The sequence below is a fragment of the Solenopsis invicta genome, chromosome 6 (genome assembly GCF_016802725.1).
Source record: "Solenopsis invicta isolate M01_SB chromosome 6, UNIL_Sinv_3.0, whole genome shotgun sequence".
In the NCBI taxonomy this organism is placed as follows: domain Eukaryota; kingdom Metazoa; phylum Arthropoda; class Insecta; order Hymenoptera; family Formicidae; genus Solenopsis; species Solenopsis invicta.
The window spans coordinates 24,085,312-24,111,178 of NC_052669.1; the positions used below are offsets into that span (position 1 = coordinate 24,085,312).

Genomic DNA, 25,867 nt, shown 5'->3' on the forward strand with positions numbered 1-25,867 from the left:
AATGAGTGTTTCGAGAGTGGCGTAGAGTGTTGAAAGTGAAGTGAAGTGTCGGGCGTTCGTGTCAGCATCCGTCGTGTCGAATATGATGCATGGTGCGAAGTCGTGTCGCGTTCATTCATGTTTCGCATCTTCTTCGTTGCCTCGATTCTCGTATCCCGAGTTTTCGACGAACGTGGGGACCGGAAATGCCGAAAACGAAGGGTCGCGCGTTTGTGCCAAGTGTGAATCAATATGAATCATCGTGAAGAGGATCTTGGATCTCGAATGTTCGACAACTGCGGCCGAAACGGAGCTGGATGGAGCGACCAGCGGCGAATGGTGAGTCAATTTGTACACGACACGTATCTGTTTATTTGCCTCTACAATTCGCACCTCATTTCCATTGCAAATTGTCATCAGTATGGTGCGACAATGGTGAGACGAATCAATCAATTGTGCATGAACGGTTAGATTAGGAATTATTTAATATTTGATTTTGTGTACGCGCGCTCACTCGGCGCTCGCTTTGTCAGGTGTGCCAACAGTCGCGGGCGAGTAGCTTTCCGAAGTCTAACCTGTGCATTGACATCGTAGTGTATGTCCACATTGTGGAGATGGCGTGATGGCATCGAAAAATTGTGTCAGTTAAATCGTAGACAGACTACTCGCGGCTCTTTCTGCGTAGTGCGTATATTGGTATATGCAGCAATGCAGCTTCGTATATTCTCGGTGCTGCGTAATATTGCTCGTCAACATTAACTGACAGCGATTTCTGTCGATTCAATCGAAAAAGAATTCGTCCGTCATGACTGGATCTCACGCACGATCGTTAAATTGTGACTTTTATTCACGAAACTTTTATTCACGAGGCACATAGAACGTAATATGTGTTGTTACTCTTCTGCGAGACAAAGAATTCTGGAGCATGGTTCTGAGACATGGGAAATCCCGATAGGTTAGGAATCTCACTCGTGAGTACTTTCTAAGCATTGTAATTTTATGTAATCTAATATTTCTCTCGAGTGACTGAGATTAACGTAAAATAGCTTTCATACGCCGTAGTGGTTACACCTAATCAATAAAACGGATGACAGGACGGAAATGACATTTTGCAGGTGCAGATTGGCTCGTATTTGAGCGAACGAGCGTTTCGTTAGATGAAATCGCATGAGACTTGTAAAATGATGCATTATAGCCCATGGATTCATCAATCAATACTAGATCATCAATGCTGCATTCCGTATGTTGATACGATGCCGTCTTACCAAGATCACGATCACGAGCGTCATCAGCTGACCGAAGAGGAGACCGAGCAAGCTGGCGAGGAAGCTCATGACATGATGACGCCTGCTACGTCTGGCGATCGTAGTTCTAGCGCAGATCTATTCAGATTGGAGTTTGCAGCGTCTCAGTGGTCCAAGTTGGTCTCCAATGCGGAAGGTCTGTTTACACAGCTCATGACGAGCAACGTGCTGCCGCACACTGATCAGGATCAAATTGAACAGTGGCTATGCATGAAGCAAGAGTACGAAGAATGTATAGCCAGCGACGAGAGCACCAGTTTGCAGGGATACGCAGAGAATGCCAGACGATCATTGGAACGAATCGAGGAAGTGACCGAGACTGACGAAAAAACGGACGAATCTGCCAATCAAATGAAACTTAAACTCAATTGCACTTCCAGTTCAGAGAGCGAATTATCCGAAGTGGATGACGAAGACGAGGAGGAGGACGACGACGAGGAGGAGGAAGACGATGACCAAAGCGACGTGAGTTCGGAAAATCCTGATTTTCTGGAAAAGCTGGACGAGTGCATGAACAAGTTTAAGATAGAAACTGATAGAATTGTCGATTCTACGAAAGATGATTTTAGAGAGACGAATATTAAGATTATATCCCCGGTGGAGAGATCTGTAAATAATAATTATGTACCGGTGTCTCGTCCGGTACCTATAAGGAATCCAAATTCCAGGAGAAACTCGATGCTGCCTGGTTCAGATATGTGCAATGAAGTATTAGCTTTTAATAGCCTGAAACCTTGCCAAAATCAAAACCTGGAGAACCACATCTCGGAATATATCAATCCATATGCGTTGAATAATCGCGAGTTGGAAATAAATATTAATGATAATATTGTTAACGACAATTTCGTCACGATACAAAATGACAATTCGCCTGATCTCTTGCTCGATGCTCTCAAGAACACAGAAATATCCGAACCTATTAAGGAATTGAAAGCTTTAACGGCAAATAATGAGGCGAAACAATCGCAGGTGAAGAAAATTCAATCAAATTTGGATGGAGCACATAAACGTATCGAAGAATTGCAGACGACAATTAAGATTAAGCAGCGTTTTATAGCAGATATGATAAAGAATTCCGACGCACGATCCAGTGCGAAGCAGAAATTTCAACGTAAACGTAGTAAACTGGAAGAGGAGTATTACAATACGAGGACACAATTAGCGCAAGCGGAAAATGCATCTATGTACAAGGATTCTGACAAGGAAAAGACTCACAAGAAAGAAATCGAATTAATGAAAAATATAGCGATGCATTATGAGAAGCGAATGATGGATATAGATATGATAAAGCAAATAGCGGGTGATTCCGCGAAGAAAGTCTTGGAATTGGAAGCCTCGTTAAATACGTCGAAGAAGCAAATGGACAAATTAAAGCGGCAATTAAAGAGAGAAGAAGAACGTAAGACACAATTGGAAGACGAGCTGGCTAAAGATCAACAGAAGATTCGTGAACTTGAGGAGAAATACAATTTAACTGCGTCCAAGTTAAAGGAAATGCAATCGGAAAGTGAAGATGAGAGACACAATATGAAATCGAAAACCGATTGCTCAGACAAGATGAAGAATTTGTTAGATGTCAATGCAAGGATATCTCATCTGGACCATGTTCTGAAAGAGAAATCTATGGACCTAGAGAGAACGGCGGATATGGACGAGAAGGAAGCGTTACGACATGAGATTAGAAATTTGAGGCGCACTCGAGACTGCTTGGTAGACGAGAAATGCGATTTAGATGAGAAGTTTCAAAAGGAGAGAACTCTGACGACAGTTGAGGAACGTAAACTGCTAGAATGCGGTGAGACTATCGAGGCTATCGACGCGATGATCGAGCACAAGAACGAGATGATTTGCGGCCGAAAGGACTTCGATGAGAATCAGTCCCAGCGCGAAAAAGGCGAGAGAACGCTGACGGAGCGCTTGAAGAAACTTTCTCATGGTGAAATAATTACATTATTTATGAAATATTTCCGCAAGGTGATCGATTTGAAAGAGAGCTCGAAGAATCTGGAGGTTCAGATAACCGAGCTCGAGGCTCACATCGCGACTCAGGATTGGCGACTTGTGGAAGCGGAGAAACGAATGATCGTGATGCAGAGGCAGTACGAGGATAAGCTGCATCACGTGTTCAGGCACTTTGCAGAGGAGACAAGCAGCTCCGGTTACGAACGATTGGATAAGGATTCCGAACTCGCGAGGTTCAAAAAGGAGAACAGAGCGTTGAAGAAACGTCTCGCGGACGTCGAGGCTCTTCTCAAAGGTACAACGCCACCGCGTGAAGCTAGTCCTCCGTGCAGAATTTTGCAACAGGAATTGAAACAGATCACACCGAGTACTAGATCGACGACCAAAGTAACAAGGCAGCGAAATAAACTGATAATTCAAAAGACGACTGATTGCGACAAGAGGAAAAAGTGAAGTTTGTTAATGAGTATACCACATTTATTTTTTATTATACATTTAAAGACGATTCGAGTCTCTTATAAATAATCTTTTATTTACACTCGTTTTATATGTCATGTTTCTGCATAGTATCTCGTCGCAGGTATTCACGATAGACTGTATAAAATTAAGTTTCTCTTTTTTAACACAGTATAGTCTCTTCTAGATCCTTTATAGATCGTAATGTGATAATAGTTTCTGCGTGAAGCAATTACCTCTTCTGTATTTTTATAGAATATGTATATATTGGTATTTTAAAGATCTATTTTTAGAGTATATGTTTATCAGGTAACTTGAAAATGAATTTGACGATAATTATACTTATTAAGAGATTCTTGGATATGAATTTTATTGCATGCAATTTCTATATTGTTGTATTTATTACAGGGCGTAGTTCCAGTGTCATATAATTTAAATATCTAGATGTAATATCTTCGAGAATTCTTGTTCGCGCGCGAAAACATATTTGCATGCCATTTGTAACATGTTATTGTTTCAGCAATTGACACTAAGTGTCACATTGATATAATAAGATGCGATACGATTGCTTCGTTCTGGTTTACGTGACAAGAAAACTTAGAAGCTTGCGAGCTTCGTGAAAATAATGGCGCTCAATTGTTGTACGTTAAGCAGTGTATATTTTTTCAAATTAATTTTACAGACAAGCGGCCTTTAGATGACGATGGATGTAGTCAAAAAATTACATCGTTGGAATTGAACTATTTAAAAATGTATCGACTAAGAATTATTAGCCCGAATAGGATATATTAGGATTTGTGCAACACAATGGGCTGCTCAATCGTTGTATTTCCTAGACACGTTGATAATAATGTGCATAATATGTCGCTCAGCGATTACATGTTTACTCTTAGCTATTTAATATTATTCGTATATTGGAAAGGAACGTTTGATCTCCATGTTATTAACTCTTGCGCTACCGAAATTTTGTTGCTAGTAGACATGCAAAAATACATGACAAATTTTTCTCTTATCTTATATATTTGGAATTACTTTTATATTTTATCACATTACGTTTTGAAATTTATATATTGATATAACATGTATATACAAAAAAATAATAAAAATCTATAATTGTAATTTTCTATTTCGGAAAATGTTTTGTCTATATTTTTTCGGCTGAGCGAGAGTTAATGTTTGTCAGGCGTAGAATAGTTTTGATTATTTAATATAATTCGACGATTACCATGACTCTGGCTCAATTATAATTGAATCAATTCACTTCAAACATATAATTTATTGTAATTTTGTAAATAAATCAAATATTATGTAACTCCTTTCTAGCTTTCTACCAACTGATTCCCAGGACACGTTGATGACTTATAAGCAAGAATTCGTTACCAAATATGTTTTTTTTTTATATATTGGCTTGAAAGTTGGCTTTTATAAATTAATATTTAAAAAAAGACTCATAGATTGGAATGCTGCCTACATGTGAGGATGAAATAAATTTATACGTTTAACTTTCTAAACCGGAATAAATTCTATCACATGACCTTTTGGTATAGTTGTATACGAAACTGACCGAATGTTCTTTTACTCATAAATATGGGACATAGCAATGTGATAGAAATAATCATTGCTTCAACGTCGATGAAAATTATAATAAATAATAATCTCTTATTACACTTTTGTTGAAGAAACGTCAAAATTTGTCACGAAATCCGTGACCGAGCAAACGTCTGGTAAGTTTCGGGCACGCGTTGTACCTATTAGTGATATTATAAAGCGTTTTACTATCAAGGTGTTATCGGAATCGAAGCGGCGAGACCGAATAAATGGGAATATAAATGGACCTCCGCATCATCAATAACCACCAAGGGTAACGAGCACCACCGCATTCGAGCGAGCGTGTGCAAATGCTTGTGTTGCGTGTTATCGGTACGAGCATCGTCGTCCCAAATTCTCCTGCTAAGTGGCTAGAGGTGTGTGCATTTCACGGTATGATACCCACGAATTGGTAGTTGTATCCTGAAGGCGCGCGTAATCTCTCGGTGACGCAGAGTTTGGTACTTAACGATTGCGCATTGACATTGGTCCGCGACCAGTCATAGCGCCCTGGCACCGTTACCATGCTCGAATACTACAAGACGATTCATTTCGGGGAAATCGGAGACACTGCAGCACCGAACAATAGCGAGTTTCGATGCACCGCGACCGATTTCTTCGCACGAGCAGATAACGACTTGCAAAGTGCGACCTGTTTCCCTTCCGCGTCGTTCTTATCCGAGTTTCCAAAGAAGCAAATAGGCCGAATTCTTTCGTATTTAATAAATAAAGACGTGTACCATAATCCTGATATTTTTATCAAGTTACTCATTGATTTTGTATGCTTATAACTTTCTTCGGCTTTTTTTTCTGCTGCGCTCGCGAAGCCCTGATCCTGCGATAAAATTGTAATTCAACGATCGTGCGACCAGTTGTTTCGTTAATTAAATTATATCGATACGAAGTCACAAAGTGCATTTCTTATGTTTGCCTCAGAAAAAAAATTTGTTGAAAAATTAAAATATTTAATCTGATACGTTCAACTAAACATTGGGTTGATTCAACAATTATTTTGCATAACAAATATCTTACACAAAAAAGGGATAGTTTATTTATTTTATTATCCTAAAGGAATAGTTTATTTTCAATCATAAAAAATTGTTAATCAAGAATTAACTAAATCAATTCAATTTAGTTGAACGTATCGGACTAAATATTTCAGTTTTTCTATAAATTTTGTTTTTAGGTCAATAACATACATATATATGTATATCAATTGTGGAAATATATTACAAAACGGAGAAATATTTAAAATATAAATATATATCGAAGATATACGATTTTTTCAGTGATTATTGGACACTTTAATCTAGAGTTTATGATTTTTTAATGTTTAAAATATATACATTGAATATTCTAAAGATACGAATTCTCAGCAATTGTCGAATTTTGAATGCAATTTAGAATCTATAATTTGACACGTCAATTTATTTTTCTTTATTAATGTTATCTTTATTGTTCATTCTTGAGATTTTTAAATAGGCAGCAGGTCCTTTCTTTCTCATTTAACCAAAATCAGCCGTGGGGAAGATGCTTCGCAGAAGAAGCGCATTAAATGAGTTTCGAGAAAACTGGGCGACCGGATAGTCGTTGCACCTGGAGCAAAATTTCGGTATAAGAGGAGAAATTAGCATCCCATGCGACGCTTTTTACACGTGCACGAATCCGCTGATTCGCAACGAGATTCGTGAGAAATGTATTTTTGGTTTAATGCATCTTTCGTTCGTTCGAGTGCCTGCATTACTTGTTATTTCAACACTTTGTTAACAAAGTAAAAAGTTGATGCATAAAAACATAACAAAGTAAAAAGTTGATGCATAAAGTAAAAAGTTGATGCATAAAACATTGAACGACTTTGTCGACGAAAAGTTTATAAGGACATATTTTAAAATATAAACATTCGAATGTATTGTTACAAATTTTTGTTAATTTTTGCTTTTGTTCATGCTTACTGCAGATTTAGGTTGGTTACATATTAACCACCGTCGATGAACGAAGGTTGCAGCTGCAATCATGACATGCATGCTTGCAGATGAAACGGTATCATGCAATGTCCAAGAGATGTAATTCACGATTTAATCGCTGTTGTAGCGCGATATCATTGGTTGGATGGAACTGTAAATCCCTGTTCCGTGACGAAAATCTGGAGAGAAATGCCGTATAAATTCCTCAGACCCGCCAGAGCGGCAGTGAACAATCCCGATTTAATGTCATGCAAAATTTACAATTCAAAGGATATCGAAATATCTCCGGTGCGGTATGTCTCCCTCGCCTTGAATCCCACGGATTTATTTACAGACATAACGGCGCTGCATTTTTTTTTAAATTGCTGTTATCATGTTCTTCTAAGTTAGCTACTTCTTATGCTATGCTATAAATTAATTGCTCTATTAAATGCTCAAATTTATTTATCTTATTTATCAGTTTTTATATATCTATTAATTTAATAAATTCTATTATACACTAAGAAAAAAAGTTGTTAACTTGGAATTAGCTATCGAATATAAAGAGTTTAATATAATAATTAATATAATAAATATATTAATAATATATTTAGTGATTAACACAATATATTCTTATGATATAGGAGGAAAGTACTTAAATTATTTAAGAATTGTAGACTATTTCGTATATAAAAGTTCTGATGCAACATATTTGTTATAATATTTTATTTAAAAAATAATAAAAATATTGATAAAATTTCATGTTATTGATAAGCTTGTGGGAGGTATATGTTGAATATCAGAAGAATCGTCTCTCGTAAGTTTCCGTAGTGTAGTGGTTATCACGTGTGCTTCACACGCACAAGGTCCCCGGTTCGATCCCGGGCGGAAACAGATCTTTTTTTTTCTTATTGTCAAGTATTTAATTTTTTAAATATAAAAATTTATACATTTTTAAATTTATAATTACATAAATTTAAATCGATTTTTATTATAATATATTTATTCAATCGAATTTATGTTTCATAAAATTTGTAAATTGCATAATTTAGAGATCGAATCATCACGTTCGATATATTCTTTTGTCTATTGTTAATAAATTTTACAATTTTGACATTTTTTTGTTCAAAAATATCTTAAATAAACAATATAATGGAAAATAATTAGTTAAATTATTTTCAACTTTATTACAAATTTTATGCAATACAATCTTCGATCTCGTACGTATTTTGCAAATGAATGAAATATTTTATGAAATTTACGATAAATATAATTTATTTGTGTACACATTTTGTTAATGATCTGGTGATATTTATTTATACATGCTCTGATTTAAACAGTTTTAACATGTGCATTTTAGTGTGTGCAACGTATCTACCTTTTTAAGAGAGTCGTCGTCAGTTGTCAGGATGGCCGAGCGGTCTAAGGCGCCAGACTCAAGGTTCACACCTTCTCGGTTTAAATCCGAGTTCTGGGCTTTCTGGTCCTCTCTGAGGGCGTGGGTTCGAATCCCACTTCTGACAAATTCTTTTGTCTATTATTATAACTTTTGCAATTATTTATTTTTATTTTTCATCTTGGTAATTAAAAAATATAAAGGTCGGAACATCGAATTTACTTGAAAATGTGCGTCATCCGAATTTCCTCGGTTCGAATCTCGGTATCAACAATATTTTTTTTATCCTTTAAAAAACATGTTTTTACTATTTGCTAAGTTTGTGATTGTATGCTGTATAATAGTTATTATTATAATTGTTGATAATGTTACTTTTACGTTGAATACAAAATATAAAAATAATTTTCCATTTATAGAAAGTTTTTCAAGAGAATTTTTATAAGATTGCTATGAGATGCTATTGTAATTAGCTAATGATACTGTATTTAAAAATGTAAGTAATATGTAAAAATATTGATGATATATAAATTTATTGCAATTGATGCGCAATCTTTAATTCCCTTAGTAGCTAAAAGAGACCTTCTCTGAACGTGATCCGGTATGGTCTAGTGGCTAGGATACCTGGCTCTCACCCAGGAGGCTCGGGTTCGATTCCCGGTACCGGAATTTTTTTTTTTAGATACAATTTTTTATTTTAATTACGTATTGCTAATTATTTTTTAATTCTAATTCAATTTTGCAATTATATAACAGCAAATTATAATTAAATAAAAGCAAATGTATAAGAGCAATTTAAAATGCTTAAAAAGATGAATGCAATTACCTTGATATATCCAAGTTTTAATAATATTTAAATGTTTAATTGTAAAAATTGCTCAACAATTCTTTTTTGTTTTAGCATCGACGATAAATCATGGTGTCGTTATACCATCGTGAAACAACTTACAATACTGCAGTAATCGACTCGCTTACAGCAAAACACACCTTGTTAAATTTTCAGTCTCACTTATCGAAATAGTCGAGTCGACTATTTCGATAAGTGAAAAGTGACAGAACGTTTTAGAATACCGCTTGTTGTGAATGTACTGCTTGATAAATTATTTTGTATTGGCCTCTTACATCGTGGTAAGGTATCAGGCGCTTTAGGTATGAAACGAATCGCGGGATTGCAGCGGCATTACAATTATCGCCATTTTCTTAAATTGTCGGCGAGGTAGAAGACGCCGCAGAGAGCGAGTGTGTCTATAATTTGAGAAAAAAAAGACGGCAGTACAATCTATCCTCAATTTATTATGCAGCAATTTTCTCTAACAGCAAGAGGGAAAATGGATTCAAACGACCCTCGATAATGAGTACTTTGATACAATACGTCGCTCGAGGAATCGCACCCACGCGATACAGGTGACTTCCCATACACAGTGTGTCCTTTACCGTCGCCGTGGTCACGGAACGAAGTGGCAGGGATGGCACGAAAAACGACGACTGGCAGCAGTTTGGAACAGTTCCGGAAGTTGAGCGTTCTGCACCTCACCTATTTAAAGTGAGAACTGCTGTAGATTTTATCACGCGTGGGCGTGAATGGACTAAACATTTATCACTGTCTCAGAAGATCGTATTTTGTCTCGTTACATCTTATGTATTTGTATCTGCGCGCTGTTTGCGTGATTTCTAAGCCGATTTCGAATTTTTTCAATTATAATTTTTTGTAACGATTTCACACAGGTATATTGGATTATGGTACAAATTCGATTCGAATGTGTCCATATTCTTAAGAGGCTTATACTATGTGTACAACAAATTTGTCCTAATAAGCATAATTGCCTTCTCGGCAACTATATTCGCTGACGTTTGTTCGAGTCTTGACGATCTGTCGAGTGTCACGGACAACGGCTGCATGTTCACCGGGCTCATCGTTGTGGTTTTTAAGCTAATGATCTTCCAAACTCGCTCTGACCGGATAATACAATTACTCCACAAGAGCATCGACAGCTACAATCAACTCTGCAAGTTTCCCAGTGAGTAGAATTATCAGTGTAATCAATATTTAAATGTGTGAGATCGATGTGGCAGAAGGATTCAGGAACTGTCGAGCAATTTTAAACAAAATATTCCAGTCATCCATCTTGTGTGTTGCATAAATTTATCGGCGATATCTTTTCTAAATTTATCCAGCGATGTCTACGATATATTTGCAGCTGTTCTTAATTGAATATTGAATTGTTGTAATCTGTGTGGAAGAGTGAAATATCACGTAAATGGCTTTATGTGTCAAGTCAGATGAATATTAATTGTATACCCTCTGTGAAGCAAACACGATGACAGGACGGCGCGTAATTTTATGTTTTAATGAGATCCGCACGTCGTAAGGGACACTACGAAAGGGCCATCGTAGCTCATCGACTTCTCCGTTAATTCAGGACCACTCAAGAAATTTTTCCCGCCGGTCTCTGCCAGACCTTCTCGCGACGTATCTCCCCTTGACACGCGAATAAGGATCTGCGTGATTCATTCATGCAGAATTACTCGACAGTTTGCATAATCACGCCTGATACATGCATCCGCGACACGTGATGTTTCTTTGAAATCGCATATCAAGTTTCACTAATTCTAATATCGCGTCGTCGTAAGACGCTAAGTACATAACACCGACATTGACTGTGAAAACGATTGTACTCAAATCATTATTTCCCAGTCCAAAGCTTTTCATGCATCTGCTTGTAACTAACTAAACGCGATTATGATCGACCGATATTTATGATTATAATTACGAATTAATTTTAATTTACTTAATCAGTTGGCAACGAAAAGAAAATCCTGGACAAATATTTGCTGTTTTGCCGCATGATCTTCTACGCGTTTTCCGTCATGGGCGTCTGCCTCGGGATTGGTATACTGTTTCTTGTGCCATTGGAAAAGGGACAGCTTCCGATCAAGGCGCGATATCCGTTCAACACGACCGTGTATCCGGGGCATGGGATCAGCTACTCCTTTGAGGTCTACTGCGTCTTCATCGCCATGACGTCTATCGTCGGGATGGAATCCTTTGTTATCAATCTATGCAGTATGTTTCTCGTGCAGTTCGCGATCTTGAACGTGCATTTTAAGAGCTGTGGCAACGGCCAGCACCATGCGATGTCAAATGGCATCGGTAAGCGAGACAGTTTAGGCACCATTGTTAAAAACGCTTGTTTTGAAGTATATTCTACGATCGAGGCCAGCTGCGGAAAGGATAATTACGATTCGGACGCAATTTGCCGCGGCGGCTTCGACGAACGGTTCGGACGATCCATCCGCAATCATCAACGTCTGCTCGCCATAGTAGACGACTTCAACGAGATCTTCAGCTCCTGCTTGTTCGTTCAGATGTTCTCGAGCACCTCGATGATTTGCCTAACCTGCTTCCAATTCACCTTGGTGAGTCGTGATAAGTCAAAGTGTTAAGTTACGGTTAGATCGTGATCAGAGTCTCGCTTTGTTTCAAACAGGTCATAGGCCAGAGCTCCAATCCCTTCAAGACTACGGTATACATGGTGACGGCCTTTTCACAGCTCTTTTTTTTCTGTTTGGTAGGAAACGAAGTGATACACCAGGTGCGATTATCCTCAGCAGCAACATTCGTTAACATTTACTCTGTACCACTTTTTCATTAGCAATCTTTTTTTATGTTAGTAATCTTTTTTACTTGAATTTATGTGACACAATTTTTTAAACATCTATTAATGCAATGTTAAAACTTCGATATGATATTAAAGATAAAAGCATTACATGAGATACTCTTATTTTTATTGGTATTAATAAAGTAGTTTATTTAATTAACTTATTACGAAAAATTCAAAAGTCGGCAAAAGTTACATTTTAAACTTGCAATTTTTTAAATAAATTATAACTTGTAATTAACGCAATATCTAATTAACTTAGATTTATAATACGTATAATTAAGGTGAACTTTCACATCATGCTGGATTTATGATTTTACAGAGCGCATTGTTGATGACAAGCCAATGGTTGTCACATTGGAATGACGAGCTTTCCGCCAAGAGTGGTCGTCTGCTGATTCTGACCCTAATATTTTCAAAAAGAACGATAAGCCTGAAAGCAGGTGCGTTCTTCAGCTTATCCATGGAGACGTTTATCACGGTGAGTGCATTTTCAAAAATACAACGACAACCTACCGTATCCTCGAACCGGTTAGGATCACTGCGTAATAATTTTGATAAACTCGCGGTGGAAAAATATCTAGTGAGATGGTAAAATTAAACGAAATTAAAGTCATCGGACAGGCTCTCGGCAAGTTAAGATTGAATTTATTGAGACCTAAGCACGATCCCGCGAACTTTCCAGCGAGATCCAACGAACTCGCTGGCACAAAATATGTTTCATATGAGTTATAAATGAGTCATGTTTCATTGGAAAGTTAATAATTTTCATATTGACGCATTATCGTACACAATGTTTTTTTTTTGCTATTTCGCGCGCGTGCCGATTCCGCTTCTTTCTATCCGCAGTGAGCTGACGGCGATAGTCATAAGCACGTCGAAAAGATTAGAACGCCGGATGTGAATATATTCTCCATAAGAGTTCAGAGAAAACACGAAGAGCAAAACGCATCTCACGTGCAGAGAGGCGAATCGTGCTCTCCGCCCATCCTTCGCGAACAACCGCGTATTAAATCGATGGTCGCGCGATTGTCTGATGCAACAGAATGCCTAGAGACACCGTCAAAGTACGAAGCTTTAAGCACCGATTCGTCTCAAGCATTGGTTCGTGTATTCAAAGATTTTCTCATGCATATCTCGTGTATGAAGTGAGTTGAATTACATCCTGACGCGTTATTTAAATTATTTGGAAACTAGGTGTCTTAATTAATTGTTGCACAAATTATTTGGTTAAAGTTTTCATAACAAAGATTCTTATCGGCGCACTTACGAATCACGTCATTTATTACTCGTGATTTATTGGAAGATCGATTGATGGTTTATTGATCGATTGTGGGTTTTTTTTGCAGATCGTGAAATGTGCGTACTCCTTCTTCACTCTGTTGAGCACCATGAACTTAAGAGATCAGTGAATCCAGTAACTCTTCAGCTCTAGTTATTGTAGAACAACGTCTGTGGTAAAGTATTTTGTTACGAAATATATTGGAGATTGGATGATAATGCGGTTGAAAACCGACTATAATATGTGCGTCAACGATCCAGAACAAAATGCGTACCATTATCGCAATGAGGTTTGCATAAAGTGTATTGAGTATGTTGTTGAATAAAGTTGTTGGAAATAAAGAAGAAGTAAGCTATTGCATGGAGGCATAATGTAAGTAAAAGTAATTATAAAAATTGAAGATGGGAAAAGAGGGACGTCAACCACTTAGAGATAGTCTGCTCATTTTTCAAGCAAAAAATAAAATTTGGGCAAAACTTGGTGTTTCTTTTTATTTTACACTCAGAAAGAACGGTTTTGCTGTACTTAAAAATTTAATCAGACAAAGATCTTAAAATAATTTTATTGGACCATTTAAATATAAAGAAAGTTCAAGCATGATGAGCAAAGAATTTTGACATTCCAGCAACTAGTTTAAGCATCTTACATAATTTTTTTGATGATTTAACAAAATTATTTTTAGGTCTGTATTCAGCTAAATTTTTATATATATTTTTTTTAGCAAAATTGTTCTTTCCGTGTAATTATATTATATAATAATTTAATTAGAATTGTATTAAAGTATTTCTTAAGACTAAGAACTCTGTCCAAACTGAAAATAAGCTAAATAAACACAAACAATAACAGCTTCGTAGCTGATTACGATGGTCGATTAGCCGACGGCTTATCAAAGTAATATCACTAACGAGGCAGATTATGGTAATTCCTAAATATATAATAAAACGATACTGAGATAAGTCACGGAGGAGCGGTAATTTATTGTCAGAACGAATCGGTGGATGTCGATTACACGGAATCACAGGGATAACTTGATCCGCTGGCTCTGGCCAGTGCTAGAATCATCGTAAGAGCGTGCCCGAGGAACAGGTTGGCAACGGCTTTTACGATTATGGATACGCCGAAAACAGGATTTCTATTCTCGGTCCGGTGCAACGAGGCTGCAACGGCGACGACCTGGCCAACCAATTGCAATCGTAACTGCCGCCGGCTGCCGCGCGCATCGGCGTGAAGTATCAGATTGATCGCGATCAAGATACCGTACGGTACAATTCGGGGTGCAGATCGAGCGCCAGGTGTACCCCACGCTCATAAATAGACGCATAGTAAGGAAGAGATCCCGAGAATTTTTTATGTGATCTGATTATCTCGCAGATTATCGATAAATCAAGTGTTATTGAAGATATTTTTTCACGATACATATCTGTACTTGCCCCTTATCTTTGTTTTCTGTAAGAAATGATTATTGAACGAGCAAATGGTGACTCTGGTTCAGCCCAAGTGTCTCATAACGAAAAGAACACGTATAAATACAATGCTACATATCTTGTCGATCTAATAAGCGTCTCTTACTTTTTTCTTGGACACTTGATAAATCGCGATGAAGTTACAGCTTTTAAGATTTTTGCAATCAAACACGTGGGTTTTGCATAATTCATACTGTGTTTATTGGCCTCGCGGTCGATTGCGGAGAAAAAAATCGGAAATGATACTAGCTTTTCCATCACAGTCCCGTTAATCAATTTATCTCGCTGCATTTTCCCAAAGTGGATCTTATATTTTCAATCATCCATCAATCTAATGCCTCGCAAGCGTGCGCGTCATAAAGTATTAATAAACGGCGGCGATCGGATAGTTCGCCGGACTAAAAGATTCCGGCATAATTGCACGTACGAGATTGTTGACGTATGTTCGCCGCGATATTAGTTTCTTAATTAACTTAATTAAATCCACTCGGTGCGAGCGTGTAATTAATCGTCGATTGTGATGCGTTTAATTAAGTATTCGTGGTAGCCGATCGCGCGGTGTCGTTCCTATGACTCGTCGATAAATACCGGTGTTGATAACTCGAGGAAATCGTGCAGAGATCGCCGAAGATACAACCGTTTCATTCTCGGCTTGCAAATAAGGCGCACGCGGACAGTATCGGACGGAAAGATCAGCATGACGATCTCGAAGCGCGAGACTGGCGAGATCCCGAAAATCCAGTTTCCATCTCTACGACCTTAACTTACGATCCAAGATTGTTGTTTAATCTCCCAGAGTATCACGCATTTATTTAAAAATGTATATTTAAAATGGTACATAATTTTTTAAAATTATTGAACGGACTAGAGTCTCAAGAAAGACATTCGATTGCTTTGCTTTACTGAAATCAAACGTTGAAACTAACAATAAGTATTCTAATCGCGTGCAATTTTCCGAATCGGTGGCTAACTACCGCACACTTGTTTCCGACATTTTTTTACATTCGTTTCTGTCTTGATCTCATGAACTCATCTCCGAGCTATTGCTATTTATTGCATTATCGCTGATGCGGTAGCGGCAATATATTGCTAAAAATCAAGGCACACGCACGGAAAACCAGCCCTCCTTTATCACGCTCATCAATATCGCCTGGCGGCAGTAAATGGCAAATTAAGTGCGGTATAGCTCCCGGCGATTCCGATGAGGGCAATTAGCGAGACTGATTATCATCTGTTTCAGACCGGGCGGAGTTCTCGCGAGAGCTCTCGCGAGTTCGTAGCTCCAACAAGGAGATGGTCCGTGGATAATATCACAGAATACGCGGGGCGATTATTATAAATGCATCGGAAAGAGAGAGACAGACAGAGAGAGAGAGAGACTCGTGCCCCGAAGAAAAACTGGCCGTGATGCACGACACGTTCTTGGGATCAGGAGCCAATCAGTGTACAGATTTGCTAACGTTTTACAGGTATTTGTTGCAACATCTTTTTCATGTGCATGGTGCATCATGTGATTATATATAGCTCTCCGTCCGGCGCGACTATCTTTTGGTATCGCATAATTGATGCTAATTGAATTTTTTTCTCAACCTTTGTAAGAAGCCGGTATACATAGTATAACGTAGTATTATCATGGCTGCACGCTTACAAGAATATCTATTTAAATTAATAACACATTCTTTGCAATTAATTCTTTATGTAAAACAGTATGTCATAAAGAAGACTTTATCAATATTTTTTTGTTATTTGCAATTATCTTTTTTAAGTAAATTAGAGATTGAAAAAACATATCGTTACAATATTTATATGAACATTGAGAGTACAAAATATAACAAAATTGCCCTTATTTTTGTATCTGGATAATTTAAATCTCAAGTTATGATTCATTGGTAACGTGTCCAACTGATTTTTATACGTAGAAGTTCCTTGAAAAATTTCAAAGGTAATTAAATTATATTAAATTGCATTTCTTTCTAAAATGAAATACAGGCATTTGTTTTAGAGATTTGAAAGTATGTTAATGAATTTTTAGAGATTTTTTAAAATCACTTTAAATATGAAAAAAAGTAGTTGGACGCGAGTTATGCATGATCGAGAAGGTACACTTTTTCAAATGTATCTTAAGGATTAATTTTATTGTTAAGATTCTCTGAAACATCGTATATTTCTTAAAAAGTTTCTCGAAATACAATAGCATTGTGTATGCATAGTTGGTTCGCCCATATATAAATGTTGGAATTCGATGCATCTGCGCGAGGTTTAATTCTGCAAAAACACGAGAAGTGCAAGCCTTTACAACATTGGCCAATTAACTTGAACGATGACGTTGATATATTGACGCGAGCGTTAGCTAAGTTGTTTGAGACATTGCCCATTCAGTATGATCAATATAAATAATTCTGCTTAACATTTTTGTGCCACCGTGTGCAATTAAAATGTAAATCGACGGCGCGAAAATGCAACTCATTCTCTTCATTATTTATCAGCAAGTCAATGCAACAATTACAAAATATATAGATATTAATTTAATGATTAGTTAACGTCGATAAATGACGTCGATAAATGAAGCAGAACACATGATTCGAAAGTAAGGAGCTGTTTCACATCTGACATTAACTTTGAATTACAGAGCGCATATGGTGCTCTGATTTAGCGTCATAAATTAAATCAAATATTGATTCTAATACATTAGGGCTCAAGTATTGATATCAATTTTAGAGATTTGTATAGTATAAATGGATACAGTAATGTTGAATAAAATTATTATAAATAACACATAGCAAGTATAGAATATTTTGAAGGTAACTTTGACAAATTTGAAATTGCTTTCCCTCTATTAATATTTATTCATTTATATCGTAATCACTCTTATATGTTTTTAAAATTAAAGATCTTGTCAATGCAACCTCAATAATTAAATATTGTTTAAAATTTGCTAATAAATGTGTCATTAAAAAAAAGAAATAGGAAATAAAATAAGCAACAGTGTAATATAATTATAAAACATTTAATAAAAAGAATGCCTTATATCTTTTCCTTCAACTGTTCTTTATACGTATTTTCTGTTCTTTATGTCATTTATTGTATACCTCTGACATATGATCTCAAAAGCTTGATCGATCGAACGCTCGATCAAGTCTTAATACTCCGACATTCACTCAATGGATTTCGTCTACATTTCAGATCTCGTGCGATCGTGTCACGCAGTGACACGTTACGTGGCGAACGTAACACTCGGGTGGTATTTCATCAATCACTCGGGGAAGACACCTCGATATTGTGAGCATGGTGAGCACTTTCAACAAAGTCACGCATAAATGACCTATCTTGCCTCGCACAAACAAGAGAAACAGCAAAGAAAGGGCAGCGCGAGTCAAGGTAAGATGTGTCGTTCCTCCTCGGATCTCGCCGCGTTCGCTTCCTAGACAGATGGTCGCCTCACCACATGTTACCTAACTGTAGCCTGTCTTTAAGTATCATTCCTCCCGGTGGTATCAAATACTTCTTGCCGTAGATCATTGTGTAGCATCCTCCGGCTAACGTTGCATAATTCCCCGTGCACTACGTTCGTAATGTAAATTGTGTATACGCTAACACGATGGAAAACGCAATCGTTCGAGATCGTTTCTGGTATACCTTTAGATGCGCGAAAAGGATGGTACTTGTAGATACGTTGTGTTTCATAAATAAATTAATTAATGTAATTTCCTATTATACATATGATCGTTATACTGACAATGAGATATAATTTCATTATACAGAATATTCTCTAATTAAATGTCAGAACTTTGAAAGTGTATAAAGGATGATAAATTAAGAGAAGACAGTCGTTCAGAGATTTGCTCGTTTTTACTTTGTTTTAGAAAAAATCTTTAAAGGGAATTTTTTCTTTTAATTTATCGATCTTCTACACTGAGAAAAAAATTTGTTAATAAACCAAAATATTTAATCCGACACGATCAATTAAATATTAAGTTGATTCAATAATTATTTAGTTGCACAAAAAAAGATACAGTTTATTCATTTCAAACATTCAAATTTTTTAATCAAGAATCAATTAAATCAACTTAATACTTTAGTTGTACTTGTTTAACTAAATATTTTTGTCTTTCAATAAATCTTTTTTTTTTCAGGATACACGCTCCTAAAGTTTTAACATTTTAAACTTGGAGACTTTATTTCTTTTAAATACCACAATTATTTACACGCGATATTTTTTCATTTCCAAATACAAGATATTCACGAATAATGTGAAGAGTTCATTAAGTTTAATTTTTAGTCAGAATATTTGAGAATATATCAAATTGATTTCCATAAGAAATTAAAAAATAAATTTGATATAAATTATCTGAGAAACTATTAAAATATTATTATTAATATATTCATGATATATTTATGCATGACCTTTAATTCGATTTTGTCTTTCGCGCCTTATTGCATTGCACCATAGTGAAGTTTGCGTCATTCCCGAATTGACAGTCATCAACGCGAGACGGTGCGAGACGGTTCTACTCCGCGTCGGGCTGCGTCGCGACGCATTGAATCAGTAAGTACAGCCGTCGTTGATCGCGTTTGTTGCGGTATCCGTCAATGCCAAAACACGAATTCGCTGTGTGCATATTAATAATCCGCCGAGACGTGTATTTTACGAGATTCGCCCGATCGAAGTTTGCTCGCGCGAGCAGTCGGCGAAGGTATATGTACACACACCTCCAGACATTGCATTCCGCGAGCATCTATCTTTAATTCTATTATAGCTCGCTCGTTTGATCGCCACACGAAGTCATGGCACAAAATAAACAATCGCCCTGAAATCGGCGGACGTGTGTCGTTTCTCATTCGAAGCGTGGAAAATGCGCGAAAAGGCAATAATCGTCGCGTAGCGTGTCGCTACGGGTGGCGCGTGAAGTTGGCCGCACGATAGTCTCGAATTTTTCCGTCGCCGCACGCGTCCGTTTGGCGATGCACGCGTCGCTCGCGTTATCGGCCCGCCATTTTCTCGCATTGTTTACCGTGACAAGGTGCGCGTCGCGATTTGTTTGACATCGGGTGTGTCGTGCCGTAATCGTCGCGTACGTCGTTGATTAGTGCGTGCTCAATCAGATCGCGATCCAGCCGTTTCTCTCGCGAGTGCGCGTCGTCTTCAAGAATGTCGGATAGCTTTGGTCTAGCTCGAAATTTAGGCTAATCGACATTCAGATTTGCTCAAATTTTGTACTGTCGATCGCAATTTGGCTATTTCGCCTTTCAACTGGACGAAAGTTTAATAAGTTTTGATTGAATACATGCATATCACGTTTGGGACACAAGTGTGTTGGAAAGAGGTTAGCCGAGCTATCTGATAACCTTGGTCGTCCCGCAGGGATGACCGATCCGCACGGTCATTTGGGACCTAGCGAACCCACGGACCCGAGCTCCTCACAATGCGGACACGCACGTACACATACACGTCACACACATACACTCATCTACTTCTCATTAGTGCTCTAGTGAATATAGTGAAATAGAGTAAATAATTGGAGTAAAAGAAAAAAAGACAAACCAAAATAGTCGGGAGTAGAGGTTATGTTAAAAAGTGTGAGTGTCGGAAAGTTGACAAAAGTTTGAAAGACAAAGAAAATGTGCAATTGTGTGAAAAAGCGTCTGTACCAGGACCACAGAGGAGGAGGAAGCCTAAGAGGCGTCAGGCGACGGCGGAGCAACCGTTGGGTAAGTGTTTTTATTATTTATTTATCTTGTCATTTTGAATTATGAATCGTTTATCACACATCGCGGATATCGCGGACAAATGCATTCCGATCAACAAAGAATATAAGTGGTATTTACTTAAAAATAAATAATACTTGAAAATTGTGTGATCTAATTATATTCAACCTAAATGTTATGTATTTAAAAAAAAAGTATGAAATCTTTAACTTGCTTCAGTTATAAAGAGAATATATTGCTCTTAGAAATAAATGCTCTTAGAAACAATCTGCATTGGTCGGGGCATTGCAATAATTCGAGGACCATTGCAAAAATTTGGAAATTTTTTAAAATACAAAGACTTAAAAATTCCGTAGTGCGCACCTGTTTTGTCTAGTATTTAAAAAAAAGAATAAAAGTTTGATGCGTGAGTTATTTTTTGAAATATCAATTATTTCGAGAATCATATTATAATTTGATTGTATTTGTGTTTTACAGATTAACGTTGTATCACAACTCCGCTGCTGCGCTACTGTGTCTGGTGAGTGTTGCATTTTTAAAATTTAAGATAATAGATCTGCAAAAAATATATTATAGATAAATGTTATAGATTTATAATCTGGATCGATTATCTCAAAATGGATAAGTTAAAGCTGATTAATCCTCGAAAAAACGTTTCAATAAACTGATTACTATATTAACTGATACAATCAGTAATCAGTTTACTGTCTCTATTAAAACACTTTATTAGTTCAATTTTTTCAAGGGTCTTGTGTAATTGATTAGACAAACTAGTAAGTAAAAAGAAATAGCAGAAAATATTTTGTGGGTAAGCTAAATTCAGTAAAAAAATACAGGTACCCTTCTACTTACGGGATTTTGTTCCGATTGTCGTAAATTGAATTTATCATAATTTGAATAGCAAAATAAAGCTTTAATACAAAATTATGGATCTTTGTTTTTAGGAAATGGCAAAATTTTGTTAAAGCCTATTAATATAACATTTGCTATTATAAAATTAATATTTAACTTGAATCGCTTAACGAGTGTTTAATCAGTTTCAATCTGTTAGTTAATTTTTAGTTAGTATCATTATTATAGTATCATTATTATTATATCAGCCGGTTGTGTAAGTATTATAGGAAATTCGCAAGTCGAAGTAATTGTAAGCGAGAGACACCTGAAATGTGTTCTGAAGTAGAATTTCTCACGGATACGAATCTATCGTTTCAACCATTTATTATCGTTTCACGATGAAGTTTCCCTATACTTATTCTATACTTTCTCCGATTTCGTCCATGCCTCCTCGCTCGATATACACATGCACGCATCCATCTCGGTAATTATAATCGGACAAGTATATGCACTTTACGATTTGTTTAATCATTTAAAGTCACTTCAATATCGGGAAGGAACATGCGTACTTTCCCATGTCCGCGCCTATCAACAGAACGTTTATACAAGAGACAGATGCGTGTAAGCTTCGAAAAAAATAATAAAACGATCGACATGGTCACAAGGATCTCGGGGCCGCCTCTACACGTTAATCTCACGCGATAATTAGCACACACGTGTCGCAAGCGCGCAACAAGCACAGACTGCATTAACGGGATACTGTAAAGCGCGACGTCATAGTCAAAATTTTAATAACGGTTAATGACGACTGCCGGAAGAACGGCACCGCCGCGCAAGGATTCGCGAATTAAAGCTTCGCGTGCATGAGCGCACGGGCGGGCAATTTGTCACTTATCTCGTACATTTTATCTAACTGAGACATAAATCTGACGTTGAATCGTCGGATATTCGTACTGCCGCGTTCCTTTAAAGTGGTTTACTCGGAGAATTACGGCCGGTGGTATATATGGACGGTCTGTTTTTAAATGTGTCCCGTCGCGGCCCCACATCCTTCTTCGTTCGCCTCTGCATTTCCGTCGTGTCCCCATGCTCGAACACGATTCGCACGCGCGATTCCGCAAACGTCTCTCAATTCTCGAAATTATCTCGCGAAACGGTGCTTCATCCAAAGAGAACTTTCGCGATACGAGGTGTTCGATAATTGGACTATCGGCGCGGCTAACACGGGTAGTTAGCACGTGATATAATGCAACGTCAAACGAGTCGCGATAATATCATCTCGCGACGCGACGCGGAGATTTAATGAAGATACAACAGGAAGGCGGACAAGCGGATGAGATTAACCGGCGGCACGTAATGAATTTTCGGCGGTAAACGCGCGCGTCCTACCTTCCGTTGTCCTGTTCCTCGTCTCCTCAATCATGTTTTGAAAATTAACGATCCGCCGCGAGGTGGGAATCGAAGGGCGGAAACGAGACGGCGAACAAAAGAGAAGAAAAGATAAGGCGAAATTAAGAAAAAAAAGCCTACGACGAGAGTAGATCGCATCGCGCTAACTTGCCTTGCCTTGCCGACGGTGACAAATAACCGCATCCTCCCATCGCGAGATGCGAAGCAAAGGGAAAAAGGATAACCGGGCGGAGGTGGAGAAGAAAGAGGAAGAGGAGGAGGAGGAGGACAGGATCGCCGCGTTTTAATGTGGGACACGAATTTGCACTTTCTCGACGCGGAAGGAAAATAAAATACTGCGACGCTGCGGTGGACTCGTTATATTGTGCATAAATCTCCTAGATTACTCGGGATTTATAGCTGTCTCGCATTTGGCCGTTTCCTTACTGCTTTTCTACGCACTCTTTCCCGCCATCCTTCGACCCCTGGACTCCGCTTCTTTTCATCCGCGTTCGCGGAACGTAAGTCTTCGCGCCATAGAAGTGTCTCTTTAAATGAATCGCGATGTCCATTAATTCGTAAAGTATGCGCCAGGTGTTAATGCCGGTGTATATTGGTCGCGAGTTATGAGATCGAAGATTAAAAGATCGAAGAAAAACGCATTATGGTCGTTGAACGGTCAGTCATGCGAGACAGTGCCACTTTTTCAACTTTGAGAAAAAAGTATTACCTTGAATTCTTATGAAACTCTACGGGTAACGTTTTGACAGGGTTGGGTAGTAAAAAAGTTGAATGGTAAAGTTAAAAAATTAATAACTTTTAACTTGACTCAGTTATTTTTAATATTTTTAATTTTAACTAGTTGTGTTGGAAATACAACCTTTAATTTATTAATTTTTTATATTAAGTCAACAATTTATTTTTACGTAAAAGAAAAAAATTCTTAAAGAAAAAATACGTAAAAAACTATGTTTCTTTGTTATTTCATATAAACTTAATTTACGAATAAAATATTTCTCTTTGATGATCCATATTATAATTGTTCTAATCTAATTTAAAAAAAAAACTTATAAATTTCTAATTTAATATGAATAATACTTGTCAAAATTAATTTTTAATTTAAGTTATTTTAATCTTAACGTAAATTTTAACAGTTAATTTTTTGTTCACGTAACTTATAACGTAACTAAATTAACTTTATAAGCCATTAACGTTAAATTATTTTAGTTAAAAAAATATATTAACTTACCCAACCCTGCGTTTTGATTCTTTTCAAGGCCTCGATCGCTCTCGAATGATTTTCTTACAATTACTGTCATTACTAATTTTTTTTTTTCCCCAAAAGTTGCCTACCTTTTTAATTTCCGCGGCGATGTGCGTCTTCGAGTTGTCGCAGTCTGTTTCGCGCGTCCACCGTGCCACCAGCTCGGTCGATCGGGAACAACCGATGCAACCGTGACTAAACGGCACCCTGCTAGAGGAGACTCGCAACGCGAACGGTGCTTTGCGAACCCGATATTTCTCGCGCGGAACCCCACAAATTAAGATACGCCGCGCGTCGCGTCGCCGCGGCACGCTCGACGGACTTGCACCGTTACCTCACTCGCAAAGCCCGCCCACTAAAGACAGCCGCGGCAATGAGCATAAATCGCGTGGTCGCGATCGATATCGCCAGTTCTGTGTTTCTCTCCTTTTTCTTTAATTTGCGTACTCCCCCAGCCCTTGGCCCACGTGCGGGGCGACTGTATTATTGCGTTTCGTACGTGCTTAAAATTCAGCAATTCCGAGTGCACGCACGGCATTCGGGCGTTATCAGCGCGGCGAGATTCGCGCAACACTTTGCACATCTCGCTAACTACGCGGGAATCAATTTCGGCTGAGGGATCAAAGGGGAATAAGTACTCCTCGAAAATGAACGGTGTAACCGTTCGCACGGTTTATTGGGGTTGTTTCAGGAGTGCATTCGCGAGAAAAGGAGGAGCGCCAATGACCCATTAATTACCTTCCGGGTGGCCGAGAGGCGATTTTTGCGTGTCCGCTTTCTCTACCAGCGAGAGCATCGACCAGCTATCTGCATAGCCGGTTAAACGAATGAAAACCGTACCTCTAATTGCACGCCGGGTGGGCCCATCCAATCGTATACCCCGTCGAATATTGACGCTTCTACGTCGTCCCTTGCCTGCCAATGGATCGCTGCCCGTGGAATTTGATTTTATGTCAATATTCATAAGCGCGTGGCCGCGATCGAAAGAGTCAGGAAGATGCTAAAATGCCCATGAAATTATCGGGGGGAGGGAGGGGGACGTTGTAATTACTTTGAAATTTTATTGCAGCGCCGAGGATCTCGTAAACGTGTTGCGATGACACGTCCTCGAGCGAGCCTGATTCGGGTGTCCTTCGACAGATTTTTCGATAAATTTAATATAGGCTGTTCAAAGAATCCTTTTATTTTTTAAGAAAAAATGCAAATAATTAATATTATAGAGGATATTTTATAACGTATGGATATTTTGTCGGAAATAAATTTAAGATACAAAAATAACACAAAAAATTCATTACAATTCAATTTAATTCAGTTATTGAGATATGATTTTATTAATATTGTAAAAGGAACAAATACCCGACATTTATAACTTTTATTACATCAGGGTTTATTACCAGAAAAAATCGAGAAAACTTGGAATTTTTGGAAGAATTTTTTTACCCTTGAAAATGGATTTTTATTTAAACATACGTTCCGTAAATAAATGTTATTTTATAATATTGTTGAATTATCATTTACTTAATACATTCATCTTTTGCTTGTAACATGATACTGTTTTTTGTATTATAGAATGCCAATTGCCTAAGTTTAATGTGTGAATTTTTAAATAAGTAATATAATTAGAAGAATAATATTTACTTATTAAA

General features: G+C 37.5%; 3 protein-coding genes and 3 non-coding genes across 7 annotated transcripts in view; all 6 read left to right on the forward strand.

Moving 5' to 3' along the window:
* The first annotated feature begins 98 nt into the window (after positions 1 to 98).
* Positions 99 to 5,013, forward strand: LOC105200544 (kinesin-like protein costa). Its single transcript, XM_026134381.2, has 2 exons — positions 99 to 950; positions 1,095 to 5,013. The coding sequence occupies exon 2, from the start codon at positions 1,137 to 1,139 to the stop codon at positions 3,696 to 3,698; it is 2,562 nt and encodes an 853-aa protein (XP_025990166.1). The 5' UTR covers positions 99 to 950; positions 1,095 to 1,136; the 3' UTR covers positions 3,699 to 5,013.
* A 1,561-nt stretch (positions 5,014 to 6,574) lies between these two features.
* Positions 6,575 to 20,555, forward strand: LOC105200573 (odorant receptor Or1). 2 transcript variants are annotated; one of them, XM_011168206.3, is made up of 7 exons: positions 6,582 to 10,167; positions 10,350 to 10,642; positions 11,422 to 12,041; positions 12,113 to 12,217; positions 12,606 to 12,764; positions 13,633 to 16,497; positions 18,212 to 20,555. In XM_011168206.3, the coding sequence occupies exons 1-6, from the start codon at positions 10,091 to 10,093 to the stop codon at positions 13,693 to 13,695; spliced, it is 1,317 nt and encodes a 438-aa protein (XP_011166508.1). In that variant the 5' UTR covers positions 6,582 to 10,090; the 3' UTR covers positions 13,696 to 16,497; positions 18,212 to 20,555. The 2 variants fall into 2 exon arrangements, with proteins under 2 accessions (XP_039306835.1, XP_011166508.1); XM_039450901.1 differs by lacking the exon at positions 12,113 to 12,217 and having other exon boundaries at positions 6,575 to 10,167.
* Trnav-cac lies at positions 8,053 to 8,125 on the forward strand. The gene has a single exon. It is a non-coding gene; the product is annotated as a tRNA-Val (tRNA).
* Positions 8,635 to 8,754, forward strand: Trnal-caa. The gene is made up of 2 exons: positions 8,635 to 8,672; positions 8,710 to 8,754. It is a non-coding gene; the product is annotated as a tRNA-Leu (tRNA).
* Positions 9,222 to 9,293, forward strand: Trnae-cuc. The gene has a single exon. It is a non-coding gene; the product is annotated as a tRNA-Glu (tRNA).
* Positions 20,556 to 20,655: 100 nt separating the features above from the next.
* LOC105200543 overlaps positions 20,656 to 25,867 on the forward strand; it is an 83,001-nt gene continuing 77,789 nt past the window's right edge. Inside the window, exons 1-2 of the mRNA XM_011168165.3 lie at positions 20,656 to 20,737; positions 21,212 to 21,254. The gene's annotated coding sequence lies outside the window, so the exon portion shown is untranslated. The remainder of the gene's footprint in view (positions 20,738 to 21,211; positions 21,255 to 25,867) is intronic.

Coding starts and splice junctions, on each gene's coding strand:
- LOC105200573 (XM_011168206.3), top strand. CDS start 10,091: ATGGCACGAAAAACGACGACTGGCAGCAGTTTGGAACAGTTCCGGAAG. Junction 10,168..10,349: donor CTGCACCTCACCTATTTAAA/GTGAGAACTGCT, acceptor GATTTCACACAG/GTATATTGGATTATGGTACA. Junction 10,643..11,421: donor TCAACTCTGCAAGTTTCCCA/GTGAGTAGAATT, acceptor TTACTTAATCAG/TTGGCAACGAAAAGAAAATC.
- LOC105200544 (XM_026134381.2), top strand. CDS start 1,137: ATGAAATCGCATGAGACTTGTAAAATGATGCATTATAGCCCATGGATT.